This window comes from Falco cherrug, chromosome 7 (genome assembly GCF_023634085.1).
Source record: "Falco cherrug isolate bFalChe1 chromosome 7, bFalChe1.pri, whole genome shotgun sequence".
NCBI classification, from domain to species: domain Eukaryota; kingdom Metazoa; phylum Chordata; class Aves; order Falconiformes; family Falconidae; genus Falco; species Falco cherrug.
This window is the reverse complement of record NC_073703.1, coordinates 61277616-61296352: the sequence shown is the minus strand read 5'-3', so window position 1 is coordinate 61296352 and position 18737 is coordinate 61277616. Positions and strand designations below refer to the sequence as shown.

Sequence of the window (18737 nt, the reverse complement as noted above, 5' to 3'; positions counted from 1 at the left end):
GCTCCCTGCACAGCAGCAGAGGAACAGGTGCCAATGCCCCAACCGCTTCTGTGTAGAACTGAGCCCCCACTGAAGGTGGGTTTGAGGCTCTGAGCTTTGCACTTTTGAAGTGGCTGAGATACAAACCCCACGTGTTCCCTTCTGTCAGCCCTGCGGAGGAGAGGCTGAAACCTGCAGCAGAGGGCTGGGAAGGGCAGGTGGGGTTGGTGGCCACTCAAGCAGTCACAGCAAGGTGTGCTGGTGTGTCATCCCTGTAAAAACACCGCCTGTCCCTCCGCCAGAGGGGTTGTCTAACCATACCAATGTTGTCAGAAAACTTCCTTCCGTAGGCAGGGCTTCAATTATTGTCTTACTAGATCTTGTGACACCAGCTCTACAAATCACATTATGAGCTTTAAAAAATACTATTTTTCAGTTTCTCGCTGCTACAAAGAATACACTTTCCTTCTTCCCTTTCTCTCGCTGGGGCCTTTGCAGTTGGGCTCTTGGCACTGAAGCAGTCTGGCTTTCCAAAAGGAAAAATTTGAAAACAAGATTCAAAATATTTAAAACTCACTGCCCTGAAGAAGTGTGAAGTGGTTCATCCGTAAACTCCACTGTCAAAATAAGTGTGTTACTGTGTAATAAGGTATCCAGGCTTTACTGACACTCATCAATTATTCTCATCCTCTGAAACAAACCTTCTTAAAATCATTCTGCCAGCATGCTAATGTCCTGGTTTAGTCTACTGAACTCTACTAATATGTACCACGGAGGCAGGTGGAAACAACAGGTATAGAGGACTCCAAAGTTTTGCAAATGAGATTCTAGAATGGAAAAGAAGAAAATATAGAATTAATTTTAGAAGGGAAAAGAAAAGTTTCTACAGTGCAAGAATAAACAGAGCTTTACATGGCAGAGGGATAGCTCATATATAATTGAATGATGTAGGATTTTTAATTAAAATGTGGTGACGTGACGCCTTTCATGGCTGTGATACACAGTAAACAAACTTTGTGCCTGTCCAAAGGTACAGGTGACATTGTGAGTTTCCTTATTTCACACCTTCATGCCTTTATTTGTGACCTGTGCAACACCCGTATTGTACGTGCTGCGTGATAGCTCTTGTCTGGGGAGCTGTGGAGTGGTCACAAGTGCTTGGGAAGGTTCAATGTCTGTTCCTGCTGCGCCTCTTCTGTTCCTCTGGGTGGTCCTTGTGCAGGATACTATACGTTGAGGAGTGCTTTGCCCCTTTATGGGCCATGACTTAGCTTGGGAGTTACTACAGTTGCAGCCCAGCACCTCTCTGCTCAGCATTGGTGCCCCTAAGGGGAATGAGAGAGCTCTTGCAGAGTGCCTGTGGGCTAGGCAGGAATTTGCCCTTCCTTGGCAATGAGGAAGGGGTGTGATAGAGATTGTGACCGCTTAGGTTACCAGCATAATGGCATGGAGATTGGTGCAACCTGTATGTGTGCTGAAAAGAGTTTCCAATCTAAGCAGTCACAATATCACACACCTTCATCATCATCACACTTCCCACAAAAGGCAGGGGCAAACAGATGAAGTAAAATAGCACAAGTAAATAAAAATAATTACAATCGCTACTTTTTGGGCTTGTTTATCCTGGTGTTTTATCTTGCTGTGGAAAAGTAATGTGGCTGACTGCTACTGCAAACGCTGGCTGTGAAAAACACATCCTGCTTCGAGGGAACAAGCACACTGTCCACCAAAAAACCCAATTTGCCAACAAAGGGCAGTGGATGCCCTCCTGAGGAAAACATGACTTATCAATGCTTGTGGAATAGAAGTATTTACAACACTGTGAACATCACTCTGCAAGCGGGGCTGTGGACTCAGCTTTCTTAGACAATCTCCAACCCTGTACTGTGGCTTTTCTGATGCAGATCTGCCTAACTCATTATTTCAATCTCTCAAAAGGAAAGAAATAGAGCTGTAATGACCAGATTAAGGTACAGCCAGAAGATATCCCTCTGAGCCCTTGACTTGTCAAAGTGGCAGGATTACCCTCGATAAAAAGGCTGGATGTTCAGGGTCTATAAGGAACTTGACTCTGGCACAGGACCATGTGCACGCATGTACATGTAAACAAGAAGGGGGGAGGAGGGGGAATCCAAGAAAAATCAGTGGATTTTGGCACATTATGGCTTTTACCTGACAGAAATGCGTGAACAGTACAACAGTGCAGCAACAGTGTTTCCTAATGCATCCAAATTTCATGACATTGACATTTTGCCGTTGAATTAATCTTGCACCCCTTGCTGATTATTATAGCTGCTCTTAGCTTACCATGCCTGACTGATTTTTCAGATAAGCATTAAGCGATTAATAACATTCAGAACTGTATCTTATTAATTATAACCACACTTTAATGTGAAGTGTGTACCTAAATCAAATAAAGTCCTTTGACAATCCGTATCTGACCACATATGAATTTATCTGATGTAAAAGTATTGCTTGGCTTGTGATGGAGCTGTCAGGGGGTGACTTTAGAGGACTAGACCTGCGCTGAGTGTGACGCACCCGGGGGCAGATACCGCTGGGTTCAAGGACAACAAGCGTGGGGGTACGTGACCCGCTTCTGCGTGTGCCAGCCCCTGGAGCTTGCAGCTCAGGCAGCATTGGCAACGCGGGCTGCTTGTGATCCCGGTGGGATTTGTGGCTTGAAGGGGAAGCAAATGACCAGCGTGGATTTGCACTTTTTGGGGGTGAGATGTGCTGGGTTCCAGCAGAAATGCCTGTAAGGCCGGTGCCGCGTTCTGCCGTGCCCACTGTGCCACAGCGCCGGCCCCCGTCGCACGGCCTGGCCGTGGGTGAGCGGCCACTCGTGGGCACGTCCCCCCGGGGACACGGGGGGAACACGCAGCCCGCGCCCGGCGGGGGTCTCGGGGCGCAGCGGTGGCGGTGCTGGACCGGGGGGGTGCGGGGCTGCGCGGGCGGTGCGTGCGGGTCAGCGCAGGTCGCCGCCGTGCGAGTGGATGCCCCGCTGGCGCGGGCGGCCGCGGGGGGGCGGAATTAGTGTGTGTAGGGGGTGATGTCGGTGAGTTCAGTGACAGCGAGCTGGGCAGGGACGCCTTGTCCCGCCAGGTTTGCAGCCCGGCCTGGCCTCAGGCGGCGTCTCTGCGCGGCGTGCCCCGGCGCTACCCCTGCGTTCTGCGGAGGCTTCGCGTGTCTGCGCCGCAAATCCGGCGCGCAGTGCGCAGCTGGGGAGTTATCCGCTCTTTGCTCTTCCTGACGCGTTTCTAACGGCACCCGTGCAGTTCGGCCGGGCTGGGGCTTGGCGGCCGCGGCGGCGGCTGCGCCAGGAGAGGCGCGTTTCCCCTCGGACGCGGGGGACGGAGCCCGCCGCGGCGTGGGACGGGCTGTCCCGCGTGGCACCGAGTCCCCGACAGCCCGGGAGGGGCCTCCCGCCGGCGGAGCCAGGCACCCCGGCGGGCCCGCTGGGGGTGAATCGTTCAGGGGGGCTGCTGGTGCATAAGCCTTGTCAGAACCAGCGCATTCCTCGCCCAGAAGAGCGGTACCTGCCGCCAGCGCAGTGCTTCCGTCTGGTGCCGGAGCGGCGGGAGGCGGTGTAAGGGGCGGCGGGAGAGCGCCGGGGGGAGCCCATTTACAAACGTCGCTTGGGCCCACGGCGGAGCGGGGCGAGGCGAGGCGAGGCGAGGCGAGGCGGGGCACCGGTGCCCCCGGTCCGGCTGCGGGACGGGGCGGCGGGGCCGGGCGGGGAAGGCGGCGGGGCCCGCCGACATGCGAGGGGAGAATTCCTCAATGGCGCTGGCCACGCCCGCTCCCCGGCGAGGCGGGGCCGTAGACCACACCCTCCAGGCGCACGTGCGGGAGCCCCCGCCGCTTGTTCCTCGCGGGCTGGCCACGCCCCGCGCTGGCCGATTGGCTGTCGGGGCGGGGGTGGGCGGGGCGGGGGCAGGGCGAGGCGCGCCGGGCGGGCTCCACCCACGTGCGCCGGGGCCGCGCGAGCGGGCGGCGGGGCGAGCACACATCCCGCACGTAGCCGGCGCATTAATCAGCGCGAGGCCATCTGCCGCCGCCGTCCATAAATCGGGCGGGGCTCCCGCGCGGCCCTGGGGGTCCCGGCGCTGCGCGGGCGGCGGCATCAGGAGCGGTATCAGGAGCGGCAGCAGCAGCTGCAGCAGCAGCAGCAGCGCGGGGTTCCGGCGGCACCGCCGCCCTCAGCAACGCCGGGCCGGGGAGCCCAGCCCGCCGCGGCGAAAGTTTTGCCTCACCTGGCCCCGCGCGGCGGCGGAGCCCCTGCCCGGCTCGGCCTGGAGCCGGCGGGCATCGCCTCCCGACGCGGGCGCCGGCGGGGCAGCGGTGCGGCCGTCCCCGCCGCGCCATGCCGCTGGGGCACATCATGAGGCTGGACCTGGAGAGAATCGCCCTGGAGTACGTGGTGCCCTGCTTGCACGACATCGGCTTCTGCTACCTGGACAACTTCCTGGGGGAGGTGGTGGGGGACTGCGTGCTGGAGCGGGTGAAGCGGATGCACCGCGACGGGGAGCTGGCCGACGGGCAGCTGGCCGGCCCCAGCCGCGGCGTCGCCAAGCGGCACCTCCGCGGCGACCAGATCAAGTGGATCGGGGGCACAGAGGAGGGCTGCGAGGCCATCAACTTCCTCCTCACGCTGATAGACCGGCTGGTGATGTACTGCGGGAGCCGGCTCGGCAAGTACTACGTGAAGGAGCGATCCAAGGTAAGGGGCCGCGGGGCCCCGGCCCGCCTGCCGGCACCGGCTGCCTCCCGCCTCGCAGCCGCCCGTGGGACCCGGCAGAAAGTTTCCGCGGGCGCCCCCCACCTCGCGTCCGCGGCCCCGGCAGCCCCGCCGGGCTTGCCCCGCCGCTCCGCTCCCGGTGGCGGGGAGCTGCCCCGGGGACGCCCGCGGCGGGCAGCCGCTCGGTAGACCGTGCCGCCGGCGGCCGTGTGCGGAGAGCTCGCTATAACCGCGGCCGCGGGGCTGCTCCGCCGGTGCCGGCAGCGCTCCGAGGCGGCACGCCGCCGTGCTGGGTCTCCGCCGGCCTCCCCGCCTACCGGCCGCTGGCCGGGCCCTTGCCCGTAGCCCCGTGTGCTACCAGGGATGACTTCGCAGGCGTCCCGGGAGCTCCCGACGGCACCCCGGTTCCCGGCCGTGGGGCCGGAGCCCGGCTGCGCCCCGCGGCTGGCTGCGGAGTAGGGGGGGCCGCTGCGGCGGGGCGAGCCCCGGCGGGGAAGCCAGGCCTTGGCCTTGGCCGTGACCGCCCTTCAGGGGATCGTTTCGGGTGGCGGGGAGAGCTCCCCACCCGCTCCCCGCACACCCGCGGGCTCGGACCCGCCGACCCGGCCGCTTGCGCCCATTGACAGCGTTTGCCAAAACAGTTTCGATGGTCAACTCCTGCCAGCGTCCTACGGCTGCAGAGGTGATCGGTGCTGCCGGGGTTGGGCGTGCAGCACAAAGTAAGGGATGCTCGGTTTGAGCACGGCAAACTTTTTTTTTTGTGTGTGTGTGAAGCGTGGAGCTGTTTTTTCTAGGCTGTATTGCTCATAAATGGAGAGGACACTTGTATTATAGGTTTCTGTCCCAGTGAAGTTTATTTGCACTTGTAATGTCATTACTTCAGTTTGGGACGACTTGGCTTTTCTTTCCTTGTCTGTTTTGTGGCGGCAAAGCAGACTGGTTTGGAATTGAGTTTGCCTCATTGTCCTGAATGCTAAAAATGTCCCCGCTTCTTTATTTCTGACTTATAAATTCTATAATATGTAGCACATTTTCAAAGCATTCACTGCTTTAGAGCTATGCCAGGAATGATAAAACTTTTTTTTCAAATAATTACAGAAGTGAAAAGTCAGGCATTTCTTGTGGTCCTAACTTGTACTGAACTAAGGGGATGTGTGAGTCGTACTGAGATATCTCCCCCCCACTCCCCTTCCCCCCAAAACAAAGGAAACAATATGGTGATATTTACCAGTTGCTTGGGAACACCTTAAAACCTGTGCATGCAGCCCCCCCCCCCCCCTCCCAGTAGTGGGAATAATAAAAGGTTGAAACATTGCTCCTGGGCTGAGGATCTACTGATCATCAATTCAGTTAAAGCTTGGGTAGATCTGGTTTAAAATGTGGGTAGACTGGATTTCACTTATTCCTGCTGGGAGCCTGGTGTTGGGAGGTATAAATAACCATTCTGCTCTGGCATGGCTTTAAGGTCATCCTAGTTCTTTCTTTGGATGACTTCTGTTTGCCTGATTACTGCTGGAACTGCATTGCTGCATTGCATTGCAGATGACCTTGGGGAGGGAAACAGGGGCTTACATTAAAGCTGGCCTGGAGTAAAAGGAGGCTGTCCCCTGCTTTTACAAGGTATTTGAAGAAAGAGTCAACTGGATGGGTGAAGGCTGTTGGCACCAGCTGGGAAGAAGGGTCTTTTGGAGGGTGACCTTGCAGTGTATAGATGACTTTAAAAACTGAGTTATGGTGTTCTTGCAGTCATTTTTGTACAAATAGTAATAACAGACAAGACAGAACTTGTTTTATAAGTTAGATACCAAGCTACTTGCTACAAAGACTTTTGGCCCTTGTCTTCAGCGTGGAAGACGTCAGATTCTAGATAGCACATGGAACAACAGTTCAGGCCTGAAAGGCACTTGGTATTATTTGTAAAACTAAACGCAGAGAAATTTCCATCATAAATTAATAGTAATCAATGCCTTTATTATAATAAGTACCATGGATATGTGAGGCCCTGGAATAGCAGCTGCTGTCCGTAACTGAGATGTGGGATGCCTTCAGCAGGAAGATTATTTCTGTGACTAACGAGCTGACTACTGCAGTGCGTGCAGGTTCCTACATCACCTATAGACATTTTCCTTCCACCACTATACCTGCCCATTTTGCTTATCTAAAGTCTTGTGAATGCGTGCACAGAAATCCTAAATGTAAATTCAGTGTGTTTTTTATCTGCTACATTATACACATAAATGGATGCCCAGTAAACTTCCACAGCTTAACATTTGGAGGAACGTGGGGTGTTCCTGAGCAACTGGACCAGAACTTCTTACCTGGATGTATGCTATTATAACTTATTGTTTTGGGATATTAGGTATTAGATGGAGCTAAGTGGCCCAAGCAATTTGTTTAAAGTGTAAGCCTTTGGCTACATGGTAACTCTTCTTGTCATGAAAAGGAACCTGTGCAATATCAGCCTCATCATTATTTAGAGGTTTATGCTTTTAAACCAATAGTATGACTTTAATCTTCAGCCCAGGTGTTGGAAAAGCAGGAGAAATTTGCTTTGTAAATGAATTTGTCAGCTTAATGTCTGCTTACTGTGAAGTGCTGCTGCACATTGGTTTTGTAGCTACACAAACATAAGAAGTCAAGAACTATTTTTCTCCAATAAAGGAGTCTTTCATTGTAGCTCCATGAGAGAAATGAGTCAGTTAGGGTTTTGATGTTTCCAAATGAACGTCAACAGCTTTGCAAGGAAGTTAAGATCGCATCAAAGAGAACGGACAGAAGTAAAACTTCACAAGGGTACTGGATACTCTGCGGAGCTGTTGGTTGACACTTGAGGGCTGATAATGAAATGTAACCTTCCATCTCTGCAGACCAGTGATCCAAATCTATCATTGCAGTAAGTCATATTTTAAAATATTAGTTGACATGGTTAAACAATCAAAAATAAGATTCTTCTAAAGGACTCTCTGTCGACAGACAAAGTGTACTGCTTGTTGGCTTCTGCGCTCTCCTCAATGAGAGCTTCCATTTTCTAGTAAAAATAATAAGTCCTTCTCCTTTTCTAGTGAGTAAATGGCTTAAAGATATCACTGAGGCATTGTTGACCTGGGTTCAGTTGTCTTAGAATGAGAAGACTCACGTCCTTGTGCATAGGGAGGCCTGGCTGGCGGACTAGGGTCACTGGCTTTGAGGACCTGTGTCCACTCTGCTGGAGTGCTGATGCTTGGTAGAGAAAAGCTGGTGGGTGGTTGGGGCTGGGAAGCAAAGCTGCCGCTTGGTCTGTGAGGCCAGTCACCTGGAGTGCCCCCAAGTCAGCTGATGCTCCAGGGACCAGGGTGAAAGGGTGATGTGCTGCAGCTTCTGGCTCCTCAGGTCCCAAAGTCCGTCCTTGGGGTTAATTGGTGCTTGAGGGAGTGCCCTGTAGAAAAATCCCTGTATTATAAGTAACTAAAAGCAACAGTGTGTTGGTTTTTTTAAAAAAAGGCAGGAAAATATTCCAGAAGAAAAGCCATTTGAGAAATGTCTCCTTCAAGACATAAGTGCCTTTAAATGCTACTGCGCTTTTTTTTTTTTTAATGTAGAAGCTGCAGATGTGCCAGGTACTCTGGAATTTGGGTTATCCATCCCTTTGGCAGGCTCAGATGTTGTAGAGCCTGGGAAGCCCAGGGCCCTGGAAGTCCCCCCTTCAGGGAGGCAGGGGCTGGGGGCTGGCTGGTGTGCGGACATGTAAAAGCTGCGTTTGCAGCGGGATGTCTGGGTAGCTCTTTGGCTGACGAGAGGCTGTGGCAGTTCCCCCTTTCTCATTTTGCCTCTGCCAGAGAAGAGCAGGTCTCCCTGTGGTCAGGCAGGGAACCAGAGCGATGCCGGCAGTGCCTGCTGCCCTGGGCCACGTTGGCTAGGTCAGTGCCTGACGTGCTGCCAGCAGGCTGCATTGGTCCTCAGGGTGAGGGGTGGAAGGTACTTTGAACTGGTGTGGCTGTGCTCCGCAGGGACTCTGCACCCTGGTCCTGACAGGAATGTATCCTACTGTGAGTGACTGGTACCCTCTTGGGTACCATCGTGGGTTGAAATCTATGTCAGGGCTGCCTTTGGGTACCTTGAGCTCATCTTGCACCTGCTGGGCACCAGTGAGCCCTGCTGGTTAGAAAGTAAGGCAAGAAGTCAGAATCCAAAGAGCTGACCTGTGTTGAAGGAACCCCATGACTGGATGTCTTCAGCTCAGAACCCAGCTGCTCACATCCAGCATCATGTATGAAGTGAAATGTGTTTGCAATATGAGATTAGTTAATTTGGAAGTCTCTGTGGGATGCAAACCCTCTTGAAAACTTGCTTCAAAATCTCTGTGTGGGCCTTTCACTATTTTATGGGATGTTTTCTACATCTTCCACTTGTAGCCGTGACACCTGCCTGCTCACCCCACCCTGGTGGGCCCTTTCTGACTGTCACAGCAGAAGCAGGTCTTTTGTGGTGGCACTTCAGCAGACACCCACTAGCCATGAAAACCAGAGCGGGTCCTTCTGCCTACCGCATGAGGGGTGTTCTTAGGTGGATTCTGAAACACGGTCTGTCTAGCAGGCTGTTAGCAAAATTTCTGTTCCTAAGAACTGAAAAAAAAATGCATGAGATGTCACAGGCTTGGGTTGAGTAGTTTTACAGAGTCCCTCATAACTCTGCTAATGAGGTGAAATAGTTTTGCATTTATGTATGAAGAAAGAAAAGTTCTGTTCTATAGCATTCAAATTCTATCTTTTGCAATTAAAGTACAGAGTGAAATGCTGAATTTTCTGATGCGAGTTGTGGATGTAAGGAGCGTGATAACAGAAAACTGGCTATAGAGATGAAGGCAATACTGCCTATAAAAATATACGGGTTTATTATATGTTACAAAGTATTTTTGATACTTGTGTAGCAGCATGCCTTGCAATTAGTTTACAATGGGAGGTCTGATGAATGCCACCATCTAGAAGAAATATGCATAATTTTTCTTTCTTCTAATCAAATGCACATGTTCCGGCATAATGGGTAAGTTCAAATCTGTTCTTCTGGCCGGCTGCCGGCAGAGTCCAGAGCCACTGGAACTGTAAATACAACAGACAAGTCGTTTTATGCTATCAGACTGAGGAATTCAGTGTTGGCACAGATCCTAGAGTGGTTGCTTTGGCTCAGTGTCAAAGCCGATGTTTATATCTGTGTTTGTCAAGCAAGATTAGTTAGCCTGGTTAATTATACACAGGAATGTATAATTTTTACTTGACAATCAGAGCATTAGATGAGTATAAACCTGGGCATATTAGCTCTTGTTTTTGTTCTTCATCAAATTATTTTCAATGACTTTTTGAAACTTTCGAAAGATACTTCTCTGCAAGAGGCACTCAGAATCTTTCAGATTGCCGCTTCACTCAGCAGGGACGGGGTATCGGAGAGACAGGTCAATATTTTACAGGCAGCGATGCACGTATCTGTAAGTGGGTAGCCTCTGTGGAATGGTGTGTGAGCTCATTAGCTGGGTGTCGCAGTTACGAGCAGCTTGAATTCTGTACCTGCTATGTGTCATCACTCTTAAGAACCTGACTGTAGTGTACTTATTCCACAGTAGGCAGTGGGAAAAAAAGTGCTACCTGCAGCATGTGACACCAGAGCCTCAGGCAGCCAGGTGGCTGCTGTTGGGCCTCCTTTCCCTCTCCTGTGCAGAAGTCTGGAACCACCCAGCGACCTCTCTCCGGCTGCGTTCGGAGCCTGTCCCTGTGCTTTACGGTCGCAGTCACAGAAGGGCAGAAGGTGGCTGATCCCGTATGAGAAGGGAAGTAAGTCTGAGCTCTCAGGCGATGTAAAGAGCCTGTTTATCCTGAGTTTGTGCACGTGTTTGTGGCATTAGGGCAGGTTACTTGACTCTTTTATATTGTCTGCAGTTTTGCAGCCAAGAAGAGCTTAATGAGTCTATTAGTCTCTGGAGCTACACAATGATGGCAAAGCAGTGAAGTTTTTTACAATCTGTCCCATACCGGTAGTGCATTTCCCTCAGTACGTTCTTACGCCTTGCCGTGGACTGCTCTGGTACCGCTCCTTCCCAGCACCACTACATCAGCTCTTAAAGCTGGAGACTTGCAGTGGTAGCCCTGCTGGCATGCCTGCCAATATCCCTATTACTTGCAAGCCCTAACTATGTGGCTCTCAGTTTGATTTTGTAGGAGGGGTCATGAAATGTTGGTGTGAGCCTTCTGCAGCTGTGTGGGTGGGGAGGGACACTGTAATAGAGGTGGCATTAGTGCCTCTGGGTGCAGGGAGCGTTTGCCCTTTGGACTGGCAGGGGTGTGTGCAGCATTGCAAGGCACAGTATCTTTGGGAGAGCCACCGGGGAAAATGGCAAGATTCAGAGTTCAGTGCCCCCTCCCACTGAGCCTGCCTTGTGGAAGGGAGGGGAGCTTGTCCTTACTATTAATATTTGTGCACAGACTCTTCCCAAGGTAGTTATTAGTGAATAGTTCAGTTCATTACAGCCCACTGCTAATAACAGTATATGTTTAAATGGAGATGCATTGATGCTCATAACACTGATGCAAGGCAGCATGTACACAGTCAAAGTGAACTTATTTCTTTGCATTAAGGATTCCAGTTGTCTGTGTTAATCCCAGTGTCTTTACTTGATTTCGCAGTAAACTCTTCTTTCTTTGACTTCAGAACTTATCTGGATGGTAGCTCAGTGTAATACAGCCTTACCCTGCATATTGCTTCCTGAGCAATTTGCTTGATGTAGTACGTGGAAGCATCTTCTCCCTTTTTCTCCTATGCTGCACAGATATCTATCTATCTATCTTTTTCCGGGGTGTGTGTGTGGGGTGATGGTGGTGGTGGATGGTTCAACAGTGTCTGTATTCCCTCAGCACTTCCTTTCAATATGTGGAAGGGTTGGGATAGAGGGAGAAGATAAAACCACAATGACCCAACCATGAATGCATTTTGAATCAGATGAAATCTTGATGTTTGCTGAACAGACTTGGCACACTTGCAAGAGATCAATACTTTTATCAAATGTTTCAAGATAACTCCTACAAAGTCAAAGTACTCTTTAAAATGTGAATATCTAAAAAAAAAAAAGTTTTTCTCCTGCTCCTGTTTCAATTGGATTCCTGTTGTGTAGGTTAGGGGCAAGTGGTCCTTTGGCACCAGCAGGCCACATCTGCCTTACAGTGGATGGCTTCTGAGAATGAGGAGGTCAGAAAAGGAAGCCTGTGACTAAGTGTTGCTGGTTTTAGACTGATGGAGAAGGGGGATGTGTACATACCAACTTGAGGGAATTTGAAGCCCTGGATTTGATTTATCGTGACTGTAATCCTTCTGTCACAAAGCTGAAGACTGAAACAACGTTGTTAGAAAGCTGCCAGCAACACAAGGCTTCATAAGCTTCTGTGAAAAAGGTTTTATTGGATTAGGAGAGGAGGTCTTGGGTAGAGGTGCTTTGGGAACTCCTTCTGGTACCTGCGCCTAGGGCAGCTGGTGGGCCCTGTGGTGCGCACCAGGGTGAATAACTGATGTGTTGGCACAGAACGTGGTGGGGCTTGACAAAAGATTTTGATTGATGCCTAACATTACATAGCAATTTGTTTTAGACCATAATTTTATTGCTTTGAAAAGAGGTGGCAGGGAGTTGGTCAGAAAAGCAAGGAGAAGGTCCCTAGCTGTTCAGGCAGTGATGTGGAGGCTCATGCCAAGTAGACTATCTCCTACTGCTTAAACTCTTTGCAGGCATGTCGTCCCATCAGCATACTACTCCTGACCATTCCTGCAAGTGATTTGGAGAGAGCTGTAAGCCCCATTTCCCCTCTGACACTCACACACATACATGCATCTGCTATCTCTCACTGACAGAAAGGAGCTTTTCCCTACAGTCATTTTTCTCTTGTCATTCTGTTTTGATAAGATTAGTAGACAAAGAAACTTAGTGCCACCATGCAAAGCACTTAATAGAAAGCAGTTGATTAAACAAGCTACTTGTTGCTCTGATTTTGCACAAATAAAGTAATGCAAGAGGATTTTGCTGACCATAATGGTTCCATGGAGGCTTATAAATGTTCGTGCCACTGGCCAGCTGATTTAAAATGAATAGTATAAATTGCAGGAGTACAGCGTAGCACGCTATCTGCACAGCCTGGAAACAGCTTGTCCAGAGCTTTGTCAGCTGGAAATGGCAGGGTGGCTGCACCTTTTGCCAAACATTAGGGAATTGCATCCTACTTTGTAGCAAAGATAACAATTTTGAGCCTCATATATCTAGTTCATATGAATCCTTTGGTCACAATAGACTCTTTTTTTATGCTTTCTTTTTGGACCTGAAAATCCAAAGAAGAAATGTGTTTACATTTTTCCTGTCTGTAAGTCATAATAATAATTAATCATTGCTTATGTCATCTTGCACTGTAATTTTTTTATACAAATTGATAAGGCAATTTTTTTTTTTAAAGTTTTGGCCCCAGTTCAGCAATTCACTTAAGTACTTTTTTTGTTTTTAACATCTCTTTCAAATCAATGGGACTGAAGCACATCCTTTGGTACTTGGCTTAGACTACGTTAGGATACGTTTAGAAAACATCAAAGAAAGTTGCAGTGACTTCTTGTGCTGTCTCTAGTATTTGTCTACATTTAGTCTTAAATTTGAATTACGGGTCATCTTTTACACGGTGCCTTGGCAGGGAGCAAGGTCCCTTAGCTGATGGAAATTATAGATAGCAGCTATGATTTGTAACTGACCTTTGCAACTGACTGTCTTGCAGCAAACCTGTCCTATAGCATTATCAGTAGCCATTATTCCAGTCGTGCATACAGGGAGATAGATAGGTGCCAGTCAGGGCAGGCTGGGGAACGCAGCCCTGAGTGGGAAAAGCCTGGGATGCGAGGCGCTGTTGGGCAGCGGGCTCCAAGGCTTCGTGCTGGCATCCACTGCCTCCCTGCTGCCCCGAGGCCCCAGAGAGTGAGGAAGGGATCTTGCACACAGCCCCTTGCTGGACCGTGGGGGTAGAAAAAGGATGCAGAACTAGGGGGATCTGGAAGAGGAGACTTAAAGAGGGGAGGGAGAGGGGAAGTGTCAATTAGTCCTCAACTTGCCTCTTCCTAGGTTGTTAAGTCTTAGGGTGTTGTGCTTGCTGCTGAAGACTACAATGTATGACTGCACCTTCCCCTTCTGATTTCCCACAGGGAATCAGGTGGAAGTGGTTTGAGAAGTGGAAAAAGGAGAAGCTTCAGTGTAAATACTCTCACCTCTCCTGCTGTTCAGACATAACAAGCCACAGCATCTGACTAGGTGTGCACAAACAGAATGGGGTCACCCGGGATGTATTGATAACTTTGTTCTTTACAGTATTCACCAACGTTTCCGCTTCCCTACGTTAACTTGTCCTCTGCCTTCCGTTGCCTGCGGCACATATGCGTGGTGCCACAGCAGCAGGCGGGCAGGAAGGGTCGCTGCCTGGTTAACTGCTTTACAGGCTTCCTCTTCGCAGGGGAGCAATGAGAGGGTTTGCGGATGTTGGTCCTCATTGCCAAATTTACTATAATTCAGCATTTGGTGGTGGTCAAAGGCTGACATGTCAAAGTTGTGCATTTTACCATTATATTTCTCGGTGCATAACTTGACATCTAACTGGTGACCTAAAGGCTCGGTGCCAGAGTGACACTGACAGTGATTATTTCTTGGCAAGGATGAAAATGTAGTTGACTTGTGTTTTTTTGTTTCCTTACACTTACCTAAGATGTCTGCAACTGAAACAAATACATTTTTTTTCTTTCTTTCTTAGTTTACTTTTGTCTTTTGCTGGCAGTCGGTTAAAAACTTGTTTTACAGCTTACAACCAGTAGAAGCTATTGCTGCTAATTGAGCTGTGTTAGTACCATGTCTTGGCTGTGGTTAGGAAAGGCACCAGTTGCACCACTGGTGACCATAGCTATGGGCAGACACAGTACCTACTTCACCCCCACACATAAATATGCATATATACCCCTATAGCTCTGACTTGCCACCATGTATCTTGTGCCACACACCCCTAGTAAAGCCAGCTGTAGCGCCTCAATGGGGGGTTTCTTACCTCCACTCTTTCCACAGCCTGTTGTGCCTGTGCAGCCACCGTCTCTCCTCTCCATCCCAGGCAAGAGGAGAGACAAGGATGAGGGCTGCTTCCTCCGGCTACCCAACCCCCTGGCATCCTGGGAGGGCAGCTCCCGTCCAACCTCCAGCTTGGCTCAGCCTTGGCCACCCCTGCCGTGGCTCCAGTGCATGCTGCTCTTGTCACACTGGCTGCCAGAGAGGAAAGGTTTTGGAGAGGAAGAGGAAAATAGAGGGAACAGAGCCAGAAAGACCACTGCAGGCTTTCTGCATCCTCAGGAAACACCCTGAACCCACACCAGAGAGACCACCTCCCTTCTCAACAGCTGCTGTGCTTCCTGCAAAAGCTACCTTCAATGCTGAAGAGCATTATTACATTAAGAACCGGTCCTGGACTGGGTCTTGAGAAACCTCCCAAGGACTGTTGCCTCACTGAGTTGCAGTGGGAATGGCAAACGGGGTAGGGCTCCCGAGGGGACAGCGGTGATGCAGAGCTGCCGGTGTGGAGGGGGAGCTGGGCAGGGGACCCCTCGGGCGTGGCTGTGTCCCCTGGCCGGAGGTCGGAGCCCCTGGCAGCAGCAGCGGTGCAGCCAGCCTGTAGGGTTGGGCTCTTCTGTCGGCTGGTGGCAGCATAAATCCGTGGGAGAGGCTTAACCAGTGGAAAAATTCAGCAGCCCCTTCAGGTCTGGAGTCTGATATTGCCCTGCAGCTGGGTTTAAGACCAGGCTTCCATGTCTAGGAGTTAAGAGCTTTTGTGAATAGCTTTAAGGTGTGCAAATGTAAGGCTTGAGCTCAGTTCGTTATGTGCGTGCATGCCTGTGTTTATGCATGGTTGCTTTGTTCAGAGTTGCCTAGTTTCTGTCTACACACACCTTACTGGTGCAAGTACCAACTGTGTAGGTGGTAGGGATGACAGGCATTACAACACTTAATAGGAGTTTTTTTTTACTGATACATTTTATTGCCTAACCTTAGAACAGGTGTATAGTTATTATTACAAAATTGCCTTGAATCTGAGGAGCTTGTTTCCCTTCCTGTGTATACACGTTCATCCCCTTTAATTGCACCCACACTAGAGAGCTTGCACCGTTGTAACGTACACGTGTAGTCAGAGCAGTACAACTTCTCTAAGGCTTTGCCTGCATGTGGTAAAGACTACACATGTTATTTAAGCATAGCAGAAATTATTTCTGATGGTAATTTATTGTGGGTAATCTTAATGAGTTTTATCCATAAATATTCATTTACACAAAATCCTATGCAGGAATGAATGCTCTGTTAACTAGGCAAGGTCCTCTGAAAAGGTGGTGGGGGGGTGAGTGAGACAGCTTCCTTCCAGAGTTAACGTCGGAGATAACTGGTCTCATCAATTAGCCTTAATTTGGTGCTACTGCTGTGATAACAAACACTTGAGAACGGTTCATCTCTCTGTGTATGCGGTGCAATAGTGTCACAGCAGCCTCAGAAGCCCAGACAACTCTGACAGTTTTGGAAGGACCCTTGAGGCATATTTGGGGTACCTGCCAAGTGTGACGGCACTAGTCTGAACCCAGCCTGCCTCTGGCAGCAGGGAAACTTTCACTGAGCCAAAGGGGACAAAGAAAAACATCTCCCTGGTGCAGCACTGCCCCTGCCACGGTGGGAGCATGCGAGGCCACCGAAGGTGTCCCAGCCGCTGGCCCCAAGGAGGGGCCGTGTTGGGGCCTCCCTGTCCCCATGGCACATCTGCTTCAGGGTGGTGGCTTGTCACCTCCTGTGCCTGCGGTTGCCCAGGGCTGCCTGCTGTGAGCCTCTGAAGGGGAGTGCTCAGGGCGCGTTAGGGGTGCTGCGTGCCGGCTGTGAGCTGGTGGAAGTCTTGCAGGCAGCGTTGCTCACTCTCCCTGAGCCTGCGGGCTAAAATTAAATAAATAATAATAGAAAAGGGATGTTGGCCAGCTCGGGCAACTCCAACACCAGCAAAACACAGTTTGCCTGTGTTGTGGGTGCATTGTTAAAGGTCAGGAAATAAGGCCACAAGACCATCAAAATACATAGTTCTTTAAATGTTGCAGGAAATAAAGTGGTGTAATCCTCTGGGTGATTAGTAGCAGAATTGGAAAGGTCTTAACTGCTGACAAAGAATGAAAGGCTGGAACATTTAAAGAACTATGAAATTATCTTTCTACCACACAGATGAGGATATTCCACAGAGGATGTCTGTGCTGGTTACCATGCCTTTATTCCCTGCTGAGAACCTGAACACACAGGGGATGGTCCTTATAGATTTCCTTAATGAGCCTGCACTTACTTATGAATTTGCTTTTCTGCTGGGGTGGCGCTTGTCACTGTGTCCCCTGGGACTCATTACAGGGGACACTTTCTCTATCTGCATTGATTACTTGGGATGCTTTCTTGTTAGTGCAGCTCGTCCAGGTTTGGCTCTTGAGGGAGAGGAGGGGACTGAAAGAGTTTTCTGGGTGATGAAAGAGGGCTTCAAGAACAGGCAAAAATAATGCTAAAATTTAATCAAACAGAGTATATTTTTTAAAAAAAAGTGTGGGCAATAAGCATGTGTGCTCAGGCGTGCAGCAGGAGGGGGAGGGAGACCAGTAAGAACCAGAACAGAGAAGCACTTTGAGCGTCTGTGTGCTGCAGGCGTGGGTTTCCCCCTCTTCCCTCCACAGCGTCTGTGAAGTGCACTCTGGAGTAAAGTTTGTGTTTGATCGCCGATCGCCTCACGCTCCGCACGTAGCACTGTCGTTAAGCCATCATCTCACTGGCCCCAAGCCAGGGCTCAGTGGCGCAGGGGCGGGAGGTCTTTCTAAACTGAAACAGCCTTTATTGATACATTGATGCACTGCGCATGTTTACAGCTGCTAATTGGAGACTTAATTTGAATATCCTTGACTGAACTAATTCACTGGCAATAGCCTTTTAAATTTCAGGTCCTGCTGCGATGGCATGCCTGCTCTTCACAGCACGCTAATCTCTTCTGAAACTGTATTGTCTCTGTGTGCATGCAAGGCACAACAACCGAGTAATGTTGCAGCCTAAAATGCAGTGTTAGGTCAGAGGAGGATGTAAAATAAAAATCTTACCTGATTTTACCATTGCAGGAGATCAGAGAAGCACTGGGGAACTGGAGAAAAGCGTTAATTGACATACATGCAGAAATATGTAGATTAATTAAACGTACAAGGAAGAAGGTTAATCCTTTTAACTATTAGAAGAAACAAAGATGCTCGCCGCGAAGACGGTTGCAATCCTATGGTAATTCTGGATTGGTTTCCTTCAACTTCAGCCTCTGGGCACGGCCAAGATGAAATGGAATACTGAACATGGAGAATTTGGTTGGTGATCTGAAAACAAGAGGTGTTTTTTTTTTACTGGCCTTTAAAAAAACAGATGCAATGTAGACAGTATACAGTGGCAGGTGAACGCCTGGCACTCTTCTTGCCCAGGAAACCCCATGGGAGGCTGGAGAACTCCCTTTTTGCCCAGGAAATCCCAAGGAATGCTGGAGAACTCCCTTGGTCAGGTTCCTTCACAGCTTCCTGAATTGCCTCTTCACTTCAGGATCCCAGAGATCCCCTTCGCATTAGGATCCAGCAACAGGGACAGCTCAACAAAACTCTCCACTGCCTCCAAAGCTTGGTTTGCAAATGCTCCCTGTTCTCTTGGCAGTCGCATACCACCGACACGAGGCATGGCTGTTCCATGCCTTCCCACTTCACAGCAGCACTGCCCTGGCAGCCAGCTTGAAATTGAAGGGCATCCAGATTTATCCTTAAGTGGGTGTTCTGCTAAGAAAAGAAATAAGTCACAGGCTGAAGCTGTCCTTCATGTTAATGGGACTCTTCAGGCCATGAACTAAATTTTGTTGCCAATCATTAGAAAAGCTTCCTAAGCCCCATCACAGATTCATTTAATAGGGAGCTCATTTTTAAT

The 18737-nt window shown here is 50.0% G+C and overlaps 1 protein-coding gene across 1 annotated transcript in view; it reads left to right on the top strand.

The window, feature by feature from the left end:
- The first annotated feature begins 3968 nt into the window (after positions 1–3968).
- The window catches only part of EGLN3 (egl-9 family hypoxia inducible factor 3), a 31534-nt gene continuing 16765 nt past the window's right edge, over positions 3969–18737 (top strand). The window contains exon 1 of the mRNA XM_055715488.1: positions 3969–4702. Coding sequence (XP_055571463.1) covers positions 4346–4702 — 357 coding nt within the window. The 5' untranslated portion in view covers positions 3969–4345. The remainder of the gene's footprint in view (positions 4703–18737) is intronic.